Raw genomic sequence first — 17781 nt, 5'->3', positions numbered from 1 at the left:
TTGTGGGTCCTTCTAGTTGTGGCATGTGGGACGCTGCCTCAATGTGGCCTGAGGAGCGGTGCCACATCTGTGCCCAGGATCCAAACCAGCGAAACCTGTGCTGCTGAAGCGGAGTGCGTGGACTTAACTATTTGGCCACGGGGCAGGCACCTAGAATTGTATTCTTGAGTTCTCTTTTTGTTGGTTCATTATTAGAGTATAGAAACGCAATTGACTTTTTTAAGTTGATTTCGTACCCTGCAACTTTGCTGTAGTTGTTGATTATTTCTAGTAGTTTTCCGATGGATTCTTTACGGTTTTCTATATGTGGAATCATGTTGTCTGCAAACAGCGAGAGTTTCACTTCTTCCTTGCCAATTTAGATACCTTTTATTTCTTTTTCCTGCCTCTTTGCTCTGGCCTAAACCTCCAGTACTATGTTGAATAAGAGTGGCGAGAGTGGGCATCCTTGTCTTGTTCCTGTTCTCAGAGGGATGGCTTTCAGTTTTTCCCCATTGAGTATGATGTTGGCTGTGGGTTTGTCATGTGTGGCCTTTATTATTAGGTTGAGGTACTTTCCTTCTCTACCTATTTTATTGAGTGTTTTTTATCATAAATGGATGTTGGATCTTGTCAAATGCTTTCTCTGTGTCTATTGAGATGATCATGTGGGTTTTTTTGAGGAAGCTTAGCCCTGAGCTAACGTCTGCTGCCAACCCTTCTCTTTTTGCTAAGGAAGACTGGCCCTGAGCTAACATCTGTGCCCATCTTCCTCTACTTTATATGTGGGATGCCTACCACAGCATGGGTTGTCAAGCAGTGCCATGTTGGCACCCGGGAGCCGAACTGGTGAACCCTGGGCTGCCGAATTGGAACATGCAAACTTAACCGCTGCGCCACCGGGCTGGCCCGATCATGTGGTTTTATTATTTTTCATTTTGTTAATGTGGTCTTATCACATTGATTGATTTGCAGATGTTGAACCATCCCTGTGTCCCTTATATAAATCCCACTTGATTGTGGTGTATGACCTTTTTAATGTATTGGTGTATTCAGTTTACCAATATTTTGTTGAGGATTTTTACATCTATGTTCATCAGCGATAATTGGCCTGTAATTTTCCTTCTTTGTGTTGTCCTTGTCTAGCTTGGGGATGAGGGTGATGTTAGCCTCTTAGAATAGGTTAAGAAGGTTCCATCTTCTTCAATTTTTTGGAACAGTTTGAAAAGGATGGGTATTAAATCTTCTTTGAATGTTTGGTAGAATTCTCCAGAGAAGTCATCTGATCCTGACTTTTATTTTTGGGGAGATTTTTGATTACTGTTTCAATCTCTTTGCTTGTGATTGGTCTATTCAGATTCTCTGTTTCTTCTTGATTCAGTTTTGGGAGGTTCTATGAGTCTAAGAATTTATCCATTTCTTCTTGATTGTCCAATTTGTTGGCATATAGTTTTTCGTGGTATTCTCTTATAATCCTATGTATTTCTGTGGTATCTATTTTAATTTCTCCTCTTTCATTTCTAATTTTTTTTGTTTGAGGCTTCTCTCTTTTTTTCCTAGTGAGTCTGGCTAAGGGTTTGTCAATTTTGTCTATCTTCTCAGAGAACCAGCTCTTCATTTCATTGATCCTTTCTACTGTTTTTTTTGGCTTCTATTTCATGCATTTCTGCTCTAATTTTTATTATCTCCCTCCTTCTGCTGACTTTGGGCTTTGTTTGTTCTTCTTTTTCTAGTACTGTTAGGTGTAGTTTAAGATTGCTTATTTGAGTTTTTTCTTGTTTGTTAAGGTGGGCCTGTATTGCTATGAATTTCTCACTTAGGACTGCTTTTGCTGTATCCTGTATGAGGTGGTATGTTGTGTTTTCATTTTCATTTGTCTCCAGATATTTTTTGATTTCTCCTTTGACTTCTTCACTGATCCATTGGTTGTTCAGTAACATGTTGTTTAGTCTCCACGTATTTCTCACTTTCCCAGCTTTTTTCTTGTAATTGATTTGTAGTTTCATAGCATTACGGTCAGAAAAGATGTTTGATATGATTTCAATCTTACTAAATTTATTGAGGCTTGCCTTGTTTTCCAACATATGGTCTATCCTTGGGAATGTTCCATGCACACTAGAAAAGAATGTTATTCTGCTCTTTTTGGATGCCATGTTCTATATATATATATATCTGTTAAGTCCATCTGCTCTAGTTCTTTGTTTAATTCACTGTTTCTTTGTTGACTTTCTGCCTGAATGATCTATCTATTGATGTAAGTGGGGTGTTGAGGTCCCCTAGTATTATTATGTTGCTCTTAATTTCTCCTTTTAGGTGTATTAATAGTTGGTTTATGCACTTCGGTGCTCCTGTGTTAGGGGCATATATGTTTATAAGTGTTATGTCTTCTTGGTGCAGTGTCCCTTTTATTAGTAGTTTACACTGCCCTGCTGTGTATCTCATTGCCTTTTTTATCTTGAAGTCTGCTTTGTCTGGTATGAGTATGGCAACACCTACTTTCCTTTCTTTGCCATTAGCTTGGAGTATTGTCTTCCATCCCTTCACTCTGCGCCTGTATTTGTCTTTACAGCTGAGATGTGTTTCCTGGAGACAGCATAATGTTGGGTCTTGTTTTTTCACCCATCCAGCAACTCTGTCTTTTGATTGGAGAACTTAGTCCATTTATATTCAGAGTGATTATTGATATATGAGGGCTTAATACTGCCATTTTGTCACACGTTTTCTGGTTGTTCTGTATTTCCCTTGTTTCTCGTCCTATGTCTTTCCAACTGCCAGTTCAGTTTGGTGTTTCTCTGTGATGGTTTTTTCAGTTTTCTTTTTATTTATCATTTGTGTCTCTGTTCTGATTTTTTGTTTAGTCATTAATGTGAGGGTTGTATAAAAGATCTCCTGGATGAAACAGTCCGTATTCTAATAGTCTCTTATTTCCTTAGGCTAAGCAGGTTCCATCCCTCTCCTCTTCCCCATCTAAGTTATTGTTGTCATAACTTACTCTGTTTTGTGTTGTGAGTTTGTGATTAAAATGAAGTGATTATAGTTATTTTTGATGCTTTCCTTCCCTTTATCTTTAATGTTATAATTGTTTGCTAACTTGTTCTGATAGAGAGCTGAAATTTTCTGATTTTGTCTGTCTATTTATCGCTTTACTTAAGGCTTTGTAAAGACTTTCTCTTTTTTTCAGGTATGAGGGCCTTCTTGATCATTTCTTATCAGGGGGGCGGGTCTTGTGGCAATGCACTCCCTCAACTTTTCTTTATCTGGGAAAGTTTTTATTTCTCGATCATATCTGATTGATTGTTTCGCTGGTATAGTATTCTTGGCTGAAAGTTTTTGTCTTGCAGTGTTGTGATATATCACTCCACTCTCTCCTAGCCTGTAAGGTTTCTGCTGAGAAATCTGGTGAAAGTCTGATAGGGCTTCCTTTGTAAGTTATTTTCTTCTGCCTTGCTGCCCTTAATATTTTTTCTTTCTCATTCACGTTTGCCAGTTTTACCACTACAGGCCTTGGAGAAGGTCTTTTTATGTTGATGTAATTAGGAGTTCTATTAGCTTCATTTGCATGTAGTTCCAGCTCCCTCCCCAGGTTGGCGAATTTCTCACCTATTATTTCTTTAAACAAGCTCTCTGCTTCTTTCTCCCACTGTTCTCCCTCTGGAATACCTATAATCCTTATGTTGTATTTCCTAATTGAGTTGGATATTTCTTGGAGAATGTCTTCATTTCTTTTTACTCTTAATTCTCTCTCCTCCTCCATCTGCAGCATTTCTGTACTGCTCTCCTCTAAATTACTAATTCTGCCTTCCATAATGTCAGCTCTGTTTTTTAAGGATTCCAGATTTTTCTTTATCTCATTCATTGTGTTTTTCATCTCCAACATTTCTGATTTTTTTATGGTTTCAGTCTCTTTTGTGAATTCCCTCTGTTCATTAATTTTATTCCTGAGATCATTGAACTGTCTTACTGAGTTTTCTTGTAACTCATTGAGTTTCTTTATGATAACTATTTTGAATTCTCTATCACTTAGACTATAAATTTCTGTGAATTCATGATTGATTTCTGGGCTCTTGTCATTTTCCTTCTGGTCCAGGGTGTTAGTATACTTCTTCATGCTATTTGATGGCGTGGACATTTGCCATTACTTAGCAGTAGTATCTTCTTGCAGATTCCACCTGCCACCACTGGCAGGGGTGCAGGAACTGTGTTTTCTGAGCCCACTGTGACCTCTGGCAGATGTGACCCTCCATTGGAAGCTGTGCTGATAGGGCCCATCTTTGCTTGCTCACTGGCTGCTGCTGCTTTACATGCAAAGGCTCCAGGACTCTGGCAGGGATCCCCTGCTCTGGCCTACTGGCCAAGCTGGTGCACCAGCAGGGAGGTGCTTTCTTTCTTGTGCGCTGTCCCACACACTCACTCTCTGCCCACTTAGACTTCTCAGCTTGATGTGGGCACCTCCATGATTGCTTAGCCACCTCGTTGTAGAGCATTCCCACAGGCTGGGAGGCAACTCCAGGAGCACAAGCATTCCTGTAGAGGGCTGCCTTTTCCCCCTTCTCCTCTCAGAGTTGTGTGCTGGCTGCCACGTGAGGTCCATCACCCTAGATCCCCGCCTTCGGACGTATGGCTGTGTGGATCTCGCAGACGTCTATTGTGTTGTGTGAATGTCCTCTGTTAGTTTATGAATGTCTTTTTGTTGTATCTTAGCGAGGAGAGACTAAGGAAAGAGCTCACTCTGCCATGATGCTGACATCACTCTGTTAAGTGACTTTTGATAAGAATTATATGTAAGGAATTTAGAATTTCCTTCTTTGATAACTATTTGGAGTCCAAAAAATGCAATCTGGTAGGACAATATAAAACAAGTATATAAATAACCATTAAATAAGGGTCAAGGATTTGGGAGATTCAAATTCTCTCTAGTTAGAGAATTAAGAAATTCTTCACAGAGGTGACTCCTTTGAAATAGATTTTGGAGAATGGAAATGGGCAGTTAAGTTGAAGGTGGTACACATTTCAGTAGAAGTTGCTGCAGGAATGACCAAAAGAGGCAATAAAGGAAACAGAAATCATCTTCTACATTTCTTGAGTCTTTGTCATGCTGGGTTAGACGGTGTGCCTGTGTTTTCCTATGTAAAATAGTCCCAACAATTATCAGGGAATATTGTGGATGTGTATAAGCATGTGTGTCACTGACCTGTTATTCTCATTGATGGATTTTGACTTTTAGTGCCTTCTACTCCTGTGCACGTTGCCAATGGCATGAAAAACTACATGAAGAAACCTTCCTACCTGCAAGACATTGCTCTCGATTCTTCTTCTGAGGATCACCGCTGGCCACATGGTACCCCAAGGCACATCTCAGAGAACTCTTTTGGGCTGTCTGGGGGCCTGCGAGAGGGAAGCCTAAGTTCTCAGGATTCCAGAACTGAGAGTGCCAGCTTGTCCCAGAGTCAGGTCAATGGTTTCTTTGCCAGCCATGTAGGTGACCGAACCTGGCAGGAATCACAGCATGGCAGCCCTTCCCCATCTGTGATATCCAAAGCCACTGAGAAAAAGAGGACTTCTACTGACAGTAACAGAAGCAAAGCTAAAAAACCAGGCATTTCTGATGCAACAGATTACTCTGACCGTGGAGATTCAGACATGGATGAAGCCACTTATTCCAGCAGTCAGGATCATCAGACACCGAAAAAGGCATAGTTCAATTTTTTTTGTTGTTTTTGTTTGTTTTCTAGGAAAGTGTAATTGACCTACAATATCATATTAGTTTCAGTGTACAATATAATGATCCAACACTTATATGCATTACAGTGTAATCACCACGATAAGTCTAGAACCATCTGGGCATAGTTTAATTTGAATCTTTGTTTTTTTCATTTAACAAAGGAAACAACAGCAAATAAATTACAGAGCAGAATAATCTATAAACTTCTTACATTATTCTGGATAGGGTGATTAGTTTTTATATTATGCTACTAACTGCTGCTGCATTTGATGCTTTCAGAGAAATTAGCAGCTTTGAATACTAACTCTAAAATGGCTGTTATTCTGGGAAATCGGTACCTGATAACACAAAGGAATGAATAATCAGATTGTGATTGTTATCTACAAGTTGTTCATCTCTTGCATACTTAATGTTTATATTAATAAGAGAATTTAATATCTGAAGAAGTTCTTCCTAAATAGTTCACATAATGGACAGTTCACTCAACTATTGATAGTCAAAGTTCTCCTGAAGTTCTGAATGCATGACAGTAGTAAGAACAACAGCAACATAGAAAATTACTCACCTCCTAGAAATGACAGAAATTAAACTCTCATTCACAAGCAGATTCAGAAAAGAACCTTAAGCCCTTTGTTCCCTGAAAGACCAGCATTCTTCGTAAGAGGGTAATGCCCTTGTGAACGGGGCTCAGCTGTTGTGCCTGTGTTTATACTGGATTTGTAAACATGAAGCCTACTCATCTTAGAGGCCCAAGTTGAAAGCTACTGCTTGATATCTATTGATTTTTAAAGGAAATGGAAATACCTTCTAAATTTGGGAGTATAAAAGACATTGGGCAAAGACTATGTAAAAGCCAGGTTTGAACTAGATCCTGGGCTTCCCTCTACCATATCTAGCTGTTTGACCTGAAGCAAACGCTTTAATCTCTAGAGCTCAATTTCCTCAACCATAAAATATGGAGGCATTGGAGTAGAGGATCTCTAAGATCTCTTCCAACCCACCTGATCTTTGATCTTTGAATCCACTCTAACCCTTTATATCTTGCTTTTTCTTAATTTTTCCAAAAAACACATATTGATCTTCCAGTAATAATTCATTTTGACTCTAACAAGAAATCCTTTTTTTTTGTTTGTTTTTCTTTGTTAAGGAATCTTCCTCCTCAATGAATACATCCAACAAAATGAATTTTAAATCTTTTCCTTCATCACCTCCTAAACCTGGAGATATCTTTGAGGTTGAACTGGCTAAAAATGATAACAGCTTGGGGATAAGTGTCACGGTACTGTTTGACAAGGTTTTCAAATGTTTTCTCTTCTCCATTTCCAGCAGCCTGTTGTATGCCAATTTATTAATTTAATTATTTTGCTTCAAAAGGGAAACTTGTCAGATATTTCCAAAATTGGAAATTGAATCATATCTTAATTTTTTTTTTAAAAAGTGAGTGTGCTGGTCACTTTTTCCTGTGGTTTAAAAGAAATTAGACACATGCTACCTTTTCACCTGTAGCTTTCATACTTGCTTAATCTGGATGCAAGACTTGGAAAATATAAAATTAATAAGTATGCTTTGTATACATATCTCAGCTTCTGCATGAGCATGGAACAGTACCTTTTAACCCACATCATAAATAATTAAAGTCTAATGTATATTTATATGCTCTTTCTCTCCAATAATATATATTAAGTTGTAAACATGATTAGTATTTTAAAATTAGAGCTTCCCAAGGAATGTATGTACTTTTAAGATAGTTAAAATAGGGTCGTAAGCATGATTTGATCTAAAGTAATTTGATAAAATTACTGTAGAATTCTGTTAATGAATATACTATATCCTAAATTGTAACATTGTCATTTATGACATTTGAAGGGTACTGTTAGTTATTAAAAGCCATGTAGAAACCTGGTAGAAATAGTACTATTAACATATAGAGATCAAAAAGAAAACCTAATTTTCTAGCACTTTTAAAAATAATTGAACGCTTTTGCTCTTCAGCCGTAACCTCTTTAGAATTTTATTATCTTATTGTGAAGGGAAATGAAAGCTCAGTATTCACAAGAGATGGAAAATCACCCAGTAGATCTCATCTACACTATATCAAACCTTCTCTACCAAAGCCTTTTAAAATGAAAAAAAATTTTTTCCTTGATTCGTATGATTTGCTTTCAGATTAGCAAATATCATCTGAAGTATATTATTCCATCTGCTGTTTTTTCTCACAGTTATGTTCTCACACTAATTTTGCATAGATGGATTTTGCTTTCTGCTTGCTCATAACACGTGGTGTAGACTGACAAAGGAAGAACAATTGCTCATGTAGTCAAATCTGGCATGTTGTTATTTTCTGAATAAAGAGTTTTTCTAAAAGGTAACTGCTTTAACATTTGGAAAACTTAGCTAGAAATATTCTTGGGTATCGAAGTAATTGCTGACATGGTGCTGCTGCTTTGGCTGATGAATGAATGCTTTCTAGGTCTTAGATTTGAAAGATGGAGTGCGAAATTTTTCATATTACACAATGTTGATTTTGCCTTTTTCCACTTAGGGAGGTGTGAATACCAGTGTCAGACATGGTGGCATTTATGTGAAAGCTGTTATTCCCAAGGGAGCAGCAGAGTCCGATGGTAGAATTCACAAAGGTAGAGTGTTTGTGTGTGTTTGGGAATTACATGTAGGATTATCACTTCAACAAATAGATAAGAAACCGGAACATTGATATAGACCTTCAGATTATTTTTAATATTAAATAAGAACATACACTATTTTAAGACTACAGCATTAAAAAAACTCCTTGATATCATTCCAAAAACACTTCTTTCCAGGTTGTTCTCTAGTATCAGGAAATATCTTAACAGTGTCTTAGTTCATGGTTTGTACTTTCTAAGAAACAACTTACCAGAGAATGGGAAAGGGATCGTGCCCTTGTGAAAGTACATCTGCATTTCTGATAAGAACTGACCAGGTTAATTCCCTCCAATCTCTCTGTATTTGTAGTTCAGTTTATCTTTTTCCATGATTTAAATTGATTTTATAATATACACAATATTTTGTTCTAAAATGTACCTAAGATTAGAAAGAAATTAAATACAGATTAAAGAAACTCTGTGACACAGTTTTGTCCAGAATTTGTCTTTCTCTCCTCAAACAAATTAATACAAAGCACGGCCACAAGATATTCAAGAGCACGCAGGAGCTTTATTTTATGACTTGCTTCTTTCAACATTACTACCTGATTTGTAGGTGATCGTGTCCTGGCTGTCAACGGAGTCAGTCTGGAGGGAACTACGCACAAGCAAGCTGTGGAGACGCTGAGAAATACAGGACAGGTAACAGCTCATTTTACCAACCTTTTAAGATACCTTAGAAGAACATAATAATGTGTGAATAAGATCAATCTCGTTGACATTTTCAAATTTGTTAGTCAAGAAACCAAGCCTATTCATGTAAACATTCTGGTATATTTTTTCTTCCAAACTGGAAAGCAAGTATTAGGACAAGAGGTTTTTTTACTGAGGGAACTGACTTTCTATATCACGTGTCACCCTAATATCACCAGAGACCTGACAGGAGGAAGAGTGAAGATTGCATTTTTAAAATTTTTCCTAAATGTCTAGTGATTTTCACGTCTAGTCCTTCTTCCGCCCAAAGGCTAAACTCACTTTGCTCTAATACATCTGAGTCACAGAGTTCACCAAATTATTTAATGGTCTTTGTATAATAATATAGCAGTGATTTTATTCTAATACCCAAACTTCCTATATCATATTTATGTTATTTTTATAATAGAATTTTTTAAATCATTTATCTTTTTATACAGAAAATAGTAAAAATTTGATTTTGAAATTTTCACTCCCTTGCTTTTGTCCCTCTATTTTTTTCTCCCTTTACCTTTATTTTGGTGGACAAAGTAGTTACTTTAAATGATTTTATGCCATCAACTATACAAAGTCCTGAAAATTTATCTATTTTCTTATAATTCCTTTTAATTAATGAAGTGCTATTCCATTGTTCAGGTGGTTCATCTGTTATTAGAAAAGGGACAATCTCCATCATCCAAAGAACATGTGCCCGTAGCCCCACAATGCGCCTATCTAGATCCAGATGCCCAAGGTCAAGCTCCAGAAAAAATGAAGAAAATGGCTCTTGTCAAAGACTACAGCTTTGTCACTGAAGGTCAGCCCTTGGGAGACTGTCAGCTCGCCTCTAACTTACTCCTGGCTTATTCAAAATTTGATTTTTGAATGCTGGATCACAGTTCATGCCTGAGTCGTCTTAGTTATTCTTGTCAAGTGTAAATAACAGTCTGATGCAGCATTATACTGAATTTAAAAATAAAAACATATTTGCAGCTCTTAAGAGTCTAAAAGACTTTGGATAGTGAAGTCATGCATAAAACAGATTATGGTCACTTACTAGTACCTTAAATAGTTGTAAAATTCAAAATGAAATTTCTAAGGGAAAAAAATAAATATAAATAATTGCTGATAGTGGCTTCAAACCCATATGAAATCTTGCCTCTTATTTTTTATATTTATGTGTATATAAAATATATTTTTTATATTTCTATTTAATTTTATGGGCTTGTCAAGCTAACCCTGGGCAGAAATTCATGTAGTAGTTCCCAGATACTGATCTTTCTTTCAAACTTTGCCAGCCCTTGGACATACCATTAATTGGTAGTAAAATAACAAAATTAAGAATGATGTCGTAGTGAATTTTTCATAAGGCTCAATGTGTTCATAATACAGAAATACCTTTTATTCTGAAATTCCATCTATCATCCTTTTAAAGGGCATCAGTGTCCTTTATTTTATAAATGATAGTGGTGGTGTATAGTCATTGTTTCATCTTTTATTTTAAATCCTTATTTGATTACACAAATGTTAGCCATTCTGAATTAGTCCCCAAAATAAGGGAAAAAAATAGCCCAGTGTATATTATTTTTCCTGATTATGAAAATAAGATTAGCATACCCACTTTATCTCACTGCCCTATGTTCTTTAAATAGGTTTTTCATTCTTTAGTAACCATTGGTCTTTTAATTTCTTTTGTTGATGAGAATTTTATCATGTCATTGCAATTTACTGAATTAAACTATACCTCACCAAACATTAGAATGTCAACTTACTTCCACAAACCCTCTCTAACATTTGCTTTGCTCTTACCGTCTCTCTCCCCTCGTGTACCTAAATTTCTCTCATTCTTCTCTTCCTTTGGCTTTTTCCATCTATTTCTCTGTTATTCTACAATCTTAAAACACATGGGATTAAGCATAATTTCATTTTCAGAACACTCTTTTCCATTCCAGCAGCTTGTTAGTTCATGCAACTTAGTTCATTAAGTTAAGTTTTCATAATGATAGAGAGTATGAAATAGGATTTGAGTATAGGCTAAGAGTGCGATAGTGCCTATAGAGCTATAAATATTGTGGGGAAATGGGCTTTTTAAACTGCGTCTGAAAGTAGATATGTGTGTTCATATATATACATAGCCTGTTAAGAATATTTAAATTTTTTGTATCTTTTTTCTGCAGAGAATACATTTGAGGTAAAGTTGTTTAAAAATAGCTCAGGCCTAGGATTCAGTTTTTCTCGAGAAGATAATCTTATACCCGAGCAAATGAATACCAGCATAGTAAGAGTTAAAAAGCTCTTTCCTGGACAGCCAGCAGCAGAAAGTGGAAAAATTGATGTGGGAGATGTTATCTTGAAGGTGAATGGAGCCTCTTTGAAAGGACTGTCTCAGCAGGTGAGCCCCGGCATGGGGTGCAGCATTTTTAATGATGGAACGAGTTGGCCTTCCAGAAGGATTTCGTAATGCTGGTTTAACTGTCTCTTCATTTCTCGTTCCTGACACTCCCAGGAAGTCATATCTGCTCTCAGGGGAACATCTCCAGAAGTATCCTTGCTTCTCTGTAGACCTCCACCTGGTGTGCTACCGGAAATCGACCCTGCTCTTTTGGTGAGACCTGTGAAAAGTAATTTATATTTTTTTAGAGTAGTGATTAAGGATTAATGCAGCTGTAATGGTGGTTTCATCATGGATTGCTGTCCTGAGTTTTACTTCTTTAGCTGGGAGTATTATCTTGTGTGCGTCACTTAACCTCTGAGTGCATTCTATATTTGTAGTGTAAAGTACTGTAATTCAATTCGCTTTCTCTTCTCTCCCTTCCAGTTCCAGAATTCTAGGATTCTAGGATTTTAGGAATTTGTTTTCTAAGCATAAATAGAAAAAGACATAAAATAATGGTTAAAGAAACCTTTTGACTACTTCTTCATTGAACCAAACTAGATAATGTGATTCTCATTCTAAGCTAGTTTGGATAAAAACGAAAATTATTTAAGATTTTTTGCCTTTTTTTTTTGAGAAAGATTAGCCCTGAGCTAACATCTGCTGCCAATCCTCCTCTTTTTGCTGAGGAACACTGGCCGTAAGCCAATATCTGTGCCCATCTTCCTCCACTTCATTTGTGGCACACCTACCACAGCATGGCTTGCCAAGTGGTGCCATGGCTGCACCCGGGATCTGAACCGGCAAACCCCGGGCCGCCGAAGTGGAACATGCACACTTAACCGCTGTGCCACTAGGCTGGCCCAGATTTTTTGCCTTCATTTTTAACACTGGAAATCACAGAATAAGCAAATATGTTTGTCCATTTCACTTTCTTATGTCAAGGAATAGCTAAAGGATCCAAAATCTATTTTGGTGGTTATTTATAAATTGCACACTGATGGGTGGGAATCCATACATAGATGTGTAATAATATAAGTGAAGAAGGACAGCCTCTGGCCTGTCTACTTAAAAAATAGTGTTCCATTGCCAGCGAGCGTGACTCCTGGGTATGGAAGCAGGAGTGTCTGGCCCCCGGAAACTTTAACCCTTATGTCAGGGAGAGGGGGAGTGTTACAAGGATGTTAATAGGAAAGTAACGTTTCTGTAAGAAAGGTTCATTATAAAGAGCATTTTAAGAGACTATGTTTATTTGGGGCACCAGATAGAAAGAACTGAGTGGAACTCTCTTGATGAGTGTATAAATGATACAATCTTTCTGGAAAGCAATCTAGAGATATTTAACAAGGCCTTTAAAAACATCCTATCTGCTGATTGTAGAAAATTCTATTTCTATTACATAGGAAATTACAAGGAAATAATGAGAAACTCAGGTGAAAGTCTACATACTAAGAAGTTCTCCTAGATTTCTGTTAATGATGAAAAGCTAGAAGCAATTCTGTACCTAATAAAAGGAGAATTCTTAAATAAATCAAAGGTATAGCCATCTGTAGGATTTTTATACAGTTCTATGCAGTTGTTTTCAAAGCATATTTAAGGGCCTCAGAAAATAGGCATGATAGAAACCTAAATTTTGAAAGGACACAAAGTACAATGTATACTATAACTCTAATTCTGATTTAAAGCGTAAGTCGTACAATATTAACAGTTGTTATTTTTATATGATTTTTTCTCTAATAAACATAAATTACTTTTTTTAATCAAAAAGTTAATTGAATATTTTTGGGGCCAGCCCGGTGGTGTAGTAGTTAAGTTTGCGCACTCCGCTTTGGCAGCCTGGGGTTTGCAGGTTCGGATCCCGGGCACAGACCTACACACCACTCATCAGGCCATGCTGTGGCAGCGTCCTACATGAAAGGTAGAGGAAGACTGGCATAGATGTCAGCTGAGGGATAATCTTCCTTAAGCAAAAAAAAAATTTAATAGAAAGTGCTGTTATTCAACATGTTTGTTTTTAATTAAGTGTTCTAAAGTTAATATAAATTGTTGCACTCTGATCTCTTTAAATGTGTTCATTACAGACCCCACTGCACTCTCCAGCACAGGTACTTCCAAACAGCAGTAAAGACTCTTCTCAACCAGTAGTTGTGGAGCAAGGCACCAGCTCAGATGAAAATGAGATGTCGGACAAAAGCAAGAAACAACGCACGTCCCCATCCAGGAGAGACAGTTACAGTGACAGCAGTGAGAGTGGAGAAGACGACCTAGAGAAAGCTCCAGCAAAGATACCAAATATGAGCTGGAGTTCAGCTTTGCATCAGACTCTGAACAACATGGTGTCACAGGCACGAAGTCCACACGAAGCCCTCAGGAGTCAAGAAAATACCATTTGTACCATGTTTTACTATCCTCAGAAAATACCCAATAAACCAGAACTTGAGGACAGGTATTGTCAGTATTATGTGTAGCACTCAAAGCAACTGGCTGTTGTTAGTAACCAGAGCAGCAACCTACATTTCTCTGAGAGAGAACTGTGTCTCTATGTGAACTTCACGATGATGAGGCAGATGATGAATATTGAATATCTAGCTGGTGTGACTGACACACTGCTCTCTTGAGCATCTCTACTAGGAATTAGGAAAGTTCTTCGTATTTCACCGTCATCCATATTACTTAACAGAAAGAGAAGAGGCATATTTAGATAGTGATGAGATGGGAGAGAAAGGAATAAAAACAGAAGTGGTGGGGAGCAATGCAGTAGAGAGTTTGGAAAAGGTAAGACTCAAAAGAGTGCAGAAGGACGGGGAAAGAAGAAATGATTGACAGCATAGAGGCATAAAAAGACAAAGACTCCATCTATAAACCTAGCAGTTGTTCATACACTTTACTCTGGTTACGTCTTTGTGTATATCCAGGTCCAACCATATTTGTTCAAGTTTTTTTTTTCCCTGTTGTATGATCCAAAATAACCATAGGAATAAGACCTTTATTCTTTTCCTATTTTTTTTTCTTCTTATGTTGAAACACACATTAGGCTTCTGTAATAACATTAGCCTCAGCCTTGAATTAGCAACTAGGAATCAGGAGTATATTTATTTAACCTGTTTTACTGATTTATGCAGCTTAAAGAGCTTCAAAATAGAACCTGGACAGAGAACTGTCATTTAGCATTAGCAGATGTGAAATAAATTTTTAATCCAGAGTCAGAAGGTAGCTCAGATCTCAATCAAGAGCAGACATGAATATTTGTAAAGCATTTTCTGTTTGTGGCACAAACTTACTGTATTGACATTGAAGTGTATTTGAAAATAGTCTTGCTTCCTTGTCTTTGTAGTAATCCTCCTTCCCCTCTACCACTGGATGTGACCCCTGGGCAGAGTTGTCAACCCCAATCAGAATCTGCTTCCACTAATTCAATGGATAAATATCACATATATCACATTTCTGAGCCAACTAGACAAGAAAGCTTGACATCTTTGAAAAATGACTTGGAAAACCACCTTGAAGACTTTGAACTGGTAGGTTATTTCCTCTGTATTAAGAAAATTCCAATATTTTCTCCAGTAAGATGTAGTTGCACACAGTTTCCCTTTAGGGGAAAGGCTGTCTTTTAGAGGAACTTCATATCCAAGTCGGGTAAATAGGTAATATATCTGCTATGTTTGTCTGCTGAGAATTAGGGAAAAAGACTTGGGTACAAATCCTGACCAGACCACTGACTTGCTGCAGTTTGGCAGATGCCTGTGGACAAATTACTTAATTCTTCTAAGTCTTAGTAGTTTTGGCTAGAAACTGGGACTAGTAACCTCATAGGATTGGGGGAGGATTAGATGAAATGACATGTGTAGGGTACCCAATACAGTACCTGTTATTTCCCAAATTCTGAGGGGTTACCTGTTTAATTTTTAATCAAGTTTGAATGTAATTTCTTTCTCCTCTGCATTTTCCTTTGTGCCAAATGGAATCCTTTACGTTATACTAATAGCCCTAGAACTTCTAAACCTAAGAATTCAGTTTGGAAGCCAAATTTCCAGGAATAATATCCTGTACATTCGTTGAAAGTCAGCCTTTTTCAATGCTAGTTTTATTATCCAAGTAATAAATATTTATTATAGGAAAATTAGAAAACAAAGAAAAAGATTAAAACCACCTATAATCTCAACACCCAAAAACTGTAAACATTTCGCAGTTAATCTTTCCAGATACTTTGTTTGCCTGTAAGTGTGTGTGTGTGTGTGTCTCTGTGTGTGTGTGTGTGTGTGTGTAGCGTCTATATCTTCAGTTTCATTCTCAGCAGTAGAGTGAAAACAATCTTTGATAATGTCGTTAGAAATCTGTCATTACCCCTATAAGCTGTAGGCAGCCTTTATGTCTCAGTTGAACTCTTAAAGAAATGTTTTTACACAACTAAATACATGAAGTTGTGATACTTAATCACCCAAAGACTTCATGTTTTTACCCCCCAAAAATCTTTCTTTTGTGGCTCTTGCCACCAAGATAGTTTAGAAATTTATGAAGAATTTTTCTAAACCTTCCCCTCAAAATGTATTCTTTGATCATCAAAATATAACCACTAATATGTCCTTGTTTATCGTGAAAATACAAGAATTGAAGCCTGAGTAAGTTCTGTTTCAGCTATCTATAGACAGGCACGTAATGTTGTATTTAAACCCAGCTTTTACATGGGGGGCGTTCTGTCTAGAGTTGGATAGACCTGGCTTCTTCATTTGAGCGAGGTAAGTAACCTTTTAAGTTTTGGTTTCCTCCTCTGTTATTCAATGGAAATAATAGTCATCCTTCTGTTTGTCTGTAGGGCAAAATAGACAACCTAAAGGAATCACTGTTTTCTTCCCTTAGGAAGTAGAACTCCTCATTACCCTAATTAAATCAGAAAAAGGAAGCCTGGGTTTTACAGTAACCAAAGGCAGTCAGAGTATTGGTTGTTATGTTCATGATGTCATTCAGGATCCAGCCAAAAGTGATGGAAGGCTAAAACCTGGGGACCGGCTGATAAAGGTGAGACTTTTAGTGGAATGGGTTTGTGGCATGTCACCAAAGAGCAAGCCAGGCTGGAGAAGGAAGAACAAGAAGGTTGAGTTAATATAACGCTCTGTTTCTCTGCTTGGTTTATGTTTTGCTTCTTCACCTCTTAAGAGTAAAGGCCTTTATATAGTTAACCGTTTGGGAAATGTTTAAAGTTCCCTTTTTAATTTGGAAGTCTCTCAAATCTCAGTTAAAGCATTAGACAAGCTATCTTGAGTCTCAGAGACAGAAAGTTTCTGAAGTTACTATGAAGATAGATTTCCTATATCGGCAACATAATGATGATTTGTTAGGTATCTTACGTTATTATTTCACTTATTAATTGATCATTGTGCTTATGATTTCCACAATAAAGAGGATTACCAGTAACTTAGAGACCACACTTTTTTGTGACTCTCTTAATGGCTGATATATATTATATAAAAAGTTAAAGAGATTACTGTATTTTCTTGGCAACTTCTCTAGTTCCAAAAAATTGTAACCCTACTTTGCCCCTTTCTCATTTTTGTAGGTTAATGATACAGATGTTACAAATATGACTCACACAGATGCAGTGAATCTGCTTCGAGCTGCACCCAAGACAGTCAGATTAGTTCTTGGACGAGTTCTAGAATTACCCAGAATGCCAGTGCTGCCTCATTTGCTCCCTGACATTACATTAACGTGCAACAAAGAGGAGTTAGGTAATGCAAATTCAAGCTTCATGCAGTGTGATTTTCTTGGCTACATTAAAAGTAAGTACTCTTAAGACTAAGGAAACAAATATTTTCTGTTCCCTGAAGGTTTTTCCTTATCTGGAGGTCACGACAGCCTTCATCAGGTGGTCTATATTAGTGACATCAATCCGACATCAGTGGCCGCCATCGAGGGTAATCTCCAACTATTAGACATTATCCACTATGTGAATGGAGTCAGCACACAAGGAATGACCTTGGAAGAAGCTAAGAGAGCATTAGACATGTCACTTCCTTCAGTGGTGCTGAAAGCAACAAGGTACTCTGCAATTATTTGTGGGTTTTATTTGTGTGTGCACATGCATTTTGGGCCGTCGGTGATGCTTATGTTCTCTTAAAAAGATATTCCTGAATTAGTAATTCACAGACTAAACTGGCAGAAGTTGATAAAGCTAGAACAGACTTCCTGATGGACAAGAGATTCTGAGAGCACTTGACCTGGATTAACGTTTGGATACATGTTTGCAGCTATTAAAGGGTGGTTACCACGGTTGTCAGTTAGGAGGTTTGCAGTTGCAAGTAACAGAGAATACAACTCGACTTGGTTTAAACAAGAAAGGGAATTTACTGGCTTAG

The 17781-nt window shown here is 37.2% G+C and overlaps 1 protein-coding gene across 5 annotated transcripts in view; it reads left to right on the top strand.

Annotated features, from left to right (window-relative positions):
- Positions 1–17781, top strand: part of PTPN13 (protein tyrosine phosphatase non-receptor type 13) — a 204103-nt gene that overhangs the window by 156513 nt on the left and 29809 nt on the right. For 3 of the 5 annotated variants that reach the window (XM_070505408.1, XM_070505407.1, XM_044766276.2), the window contains 12 exons: positions 5204–5670; positions 6849–6980; positions 8244–8337; positions 8939–9024; positions 9712–9871; positions 11232–11446; positions 11561–11659; positions 13510–13874; positions 14763–14946; positions 16286–16444; positions 16983–17154; positions 17254–17464. In XM_070505408.1, coding sequence (XP_070361509.1) covers positions 5204–5670; positions 6849–6980; positions 8244–8337; positions 8939–9024; positions 9712–9871; positions 11232–11446; positions 11561–11659; positions 13510–13874; positions 14763–14946; positions 16286–16444; positions 16983–17154; positions 17254–17464 — 2344 coding nt within the window. Of the gene's footprint in view, positions 1–5203; positions 5671–6848; positions 6996–8243; positions 8338–8938; positions 9025–9711; positions 9872–11231; positions 11447–11560; positions 11660–13509; positions 13875–14762; positions 14947–16285; positions 16445–16982; positions 17155–17253; positions 17465–17781 lie in introns of all 5 variants that reach the window. The other 2 variants (XM_070505405.1, XM_070505406.1) reach the window with 1 other exon arrangement.

Source organism: Equus asinus, chromosome 3, assembly GCF_041296235.1.
Source record: "Equus asinus isolate D_3611 breed Donkey chromosome 3, EquAss-T2T_v2, whole genome shotgun sequence".
In the NCBI taxonomy this organism is placed as follows: Eukaryota; Metazoa; Chordata; class Mammalia; order Perissodactyla; family Equidae; genus Equus; species Equus asinus.
Note: the sequence above shows the minus strand (reverse complement) of the source record. Positions and strands in the feature narration are given on the sequence as shown.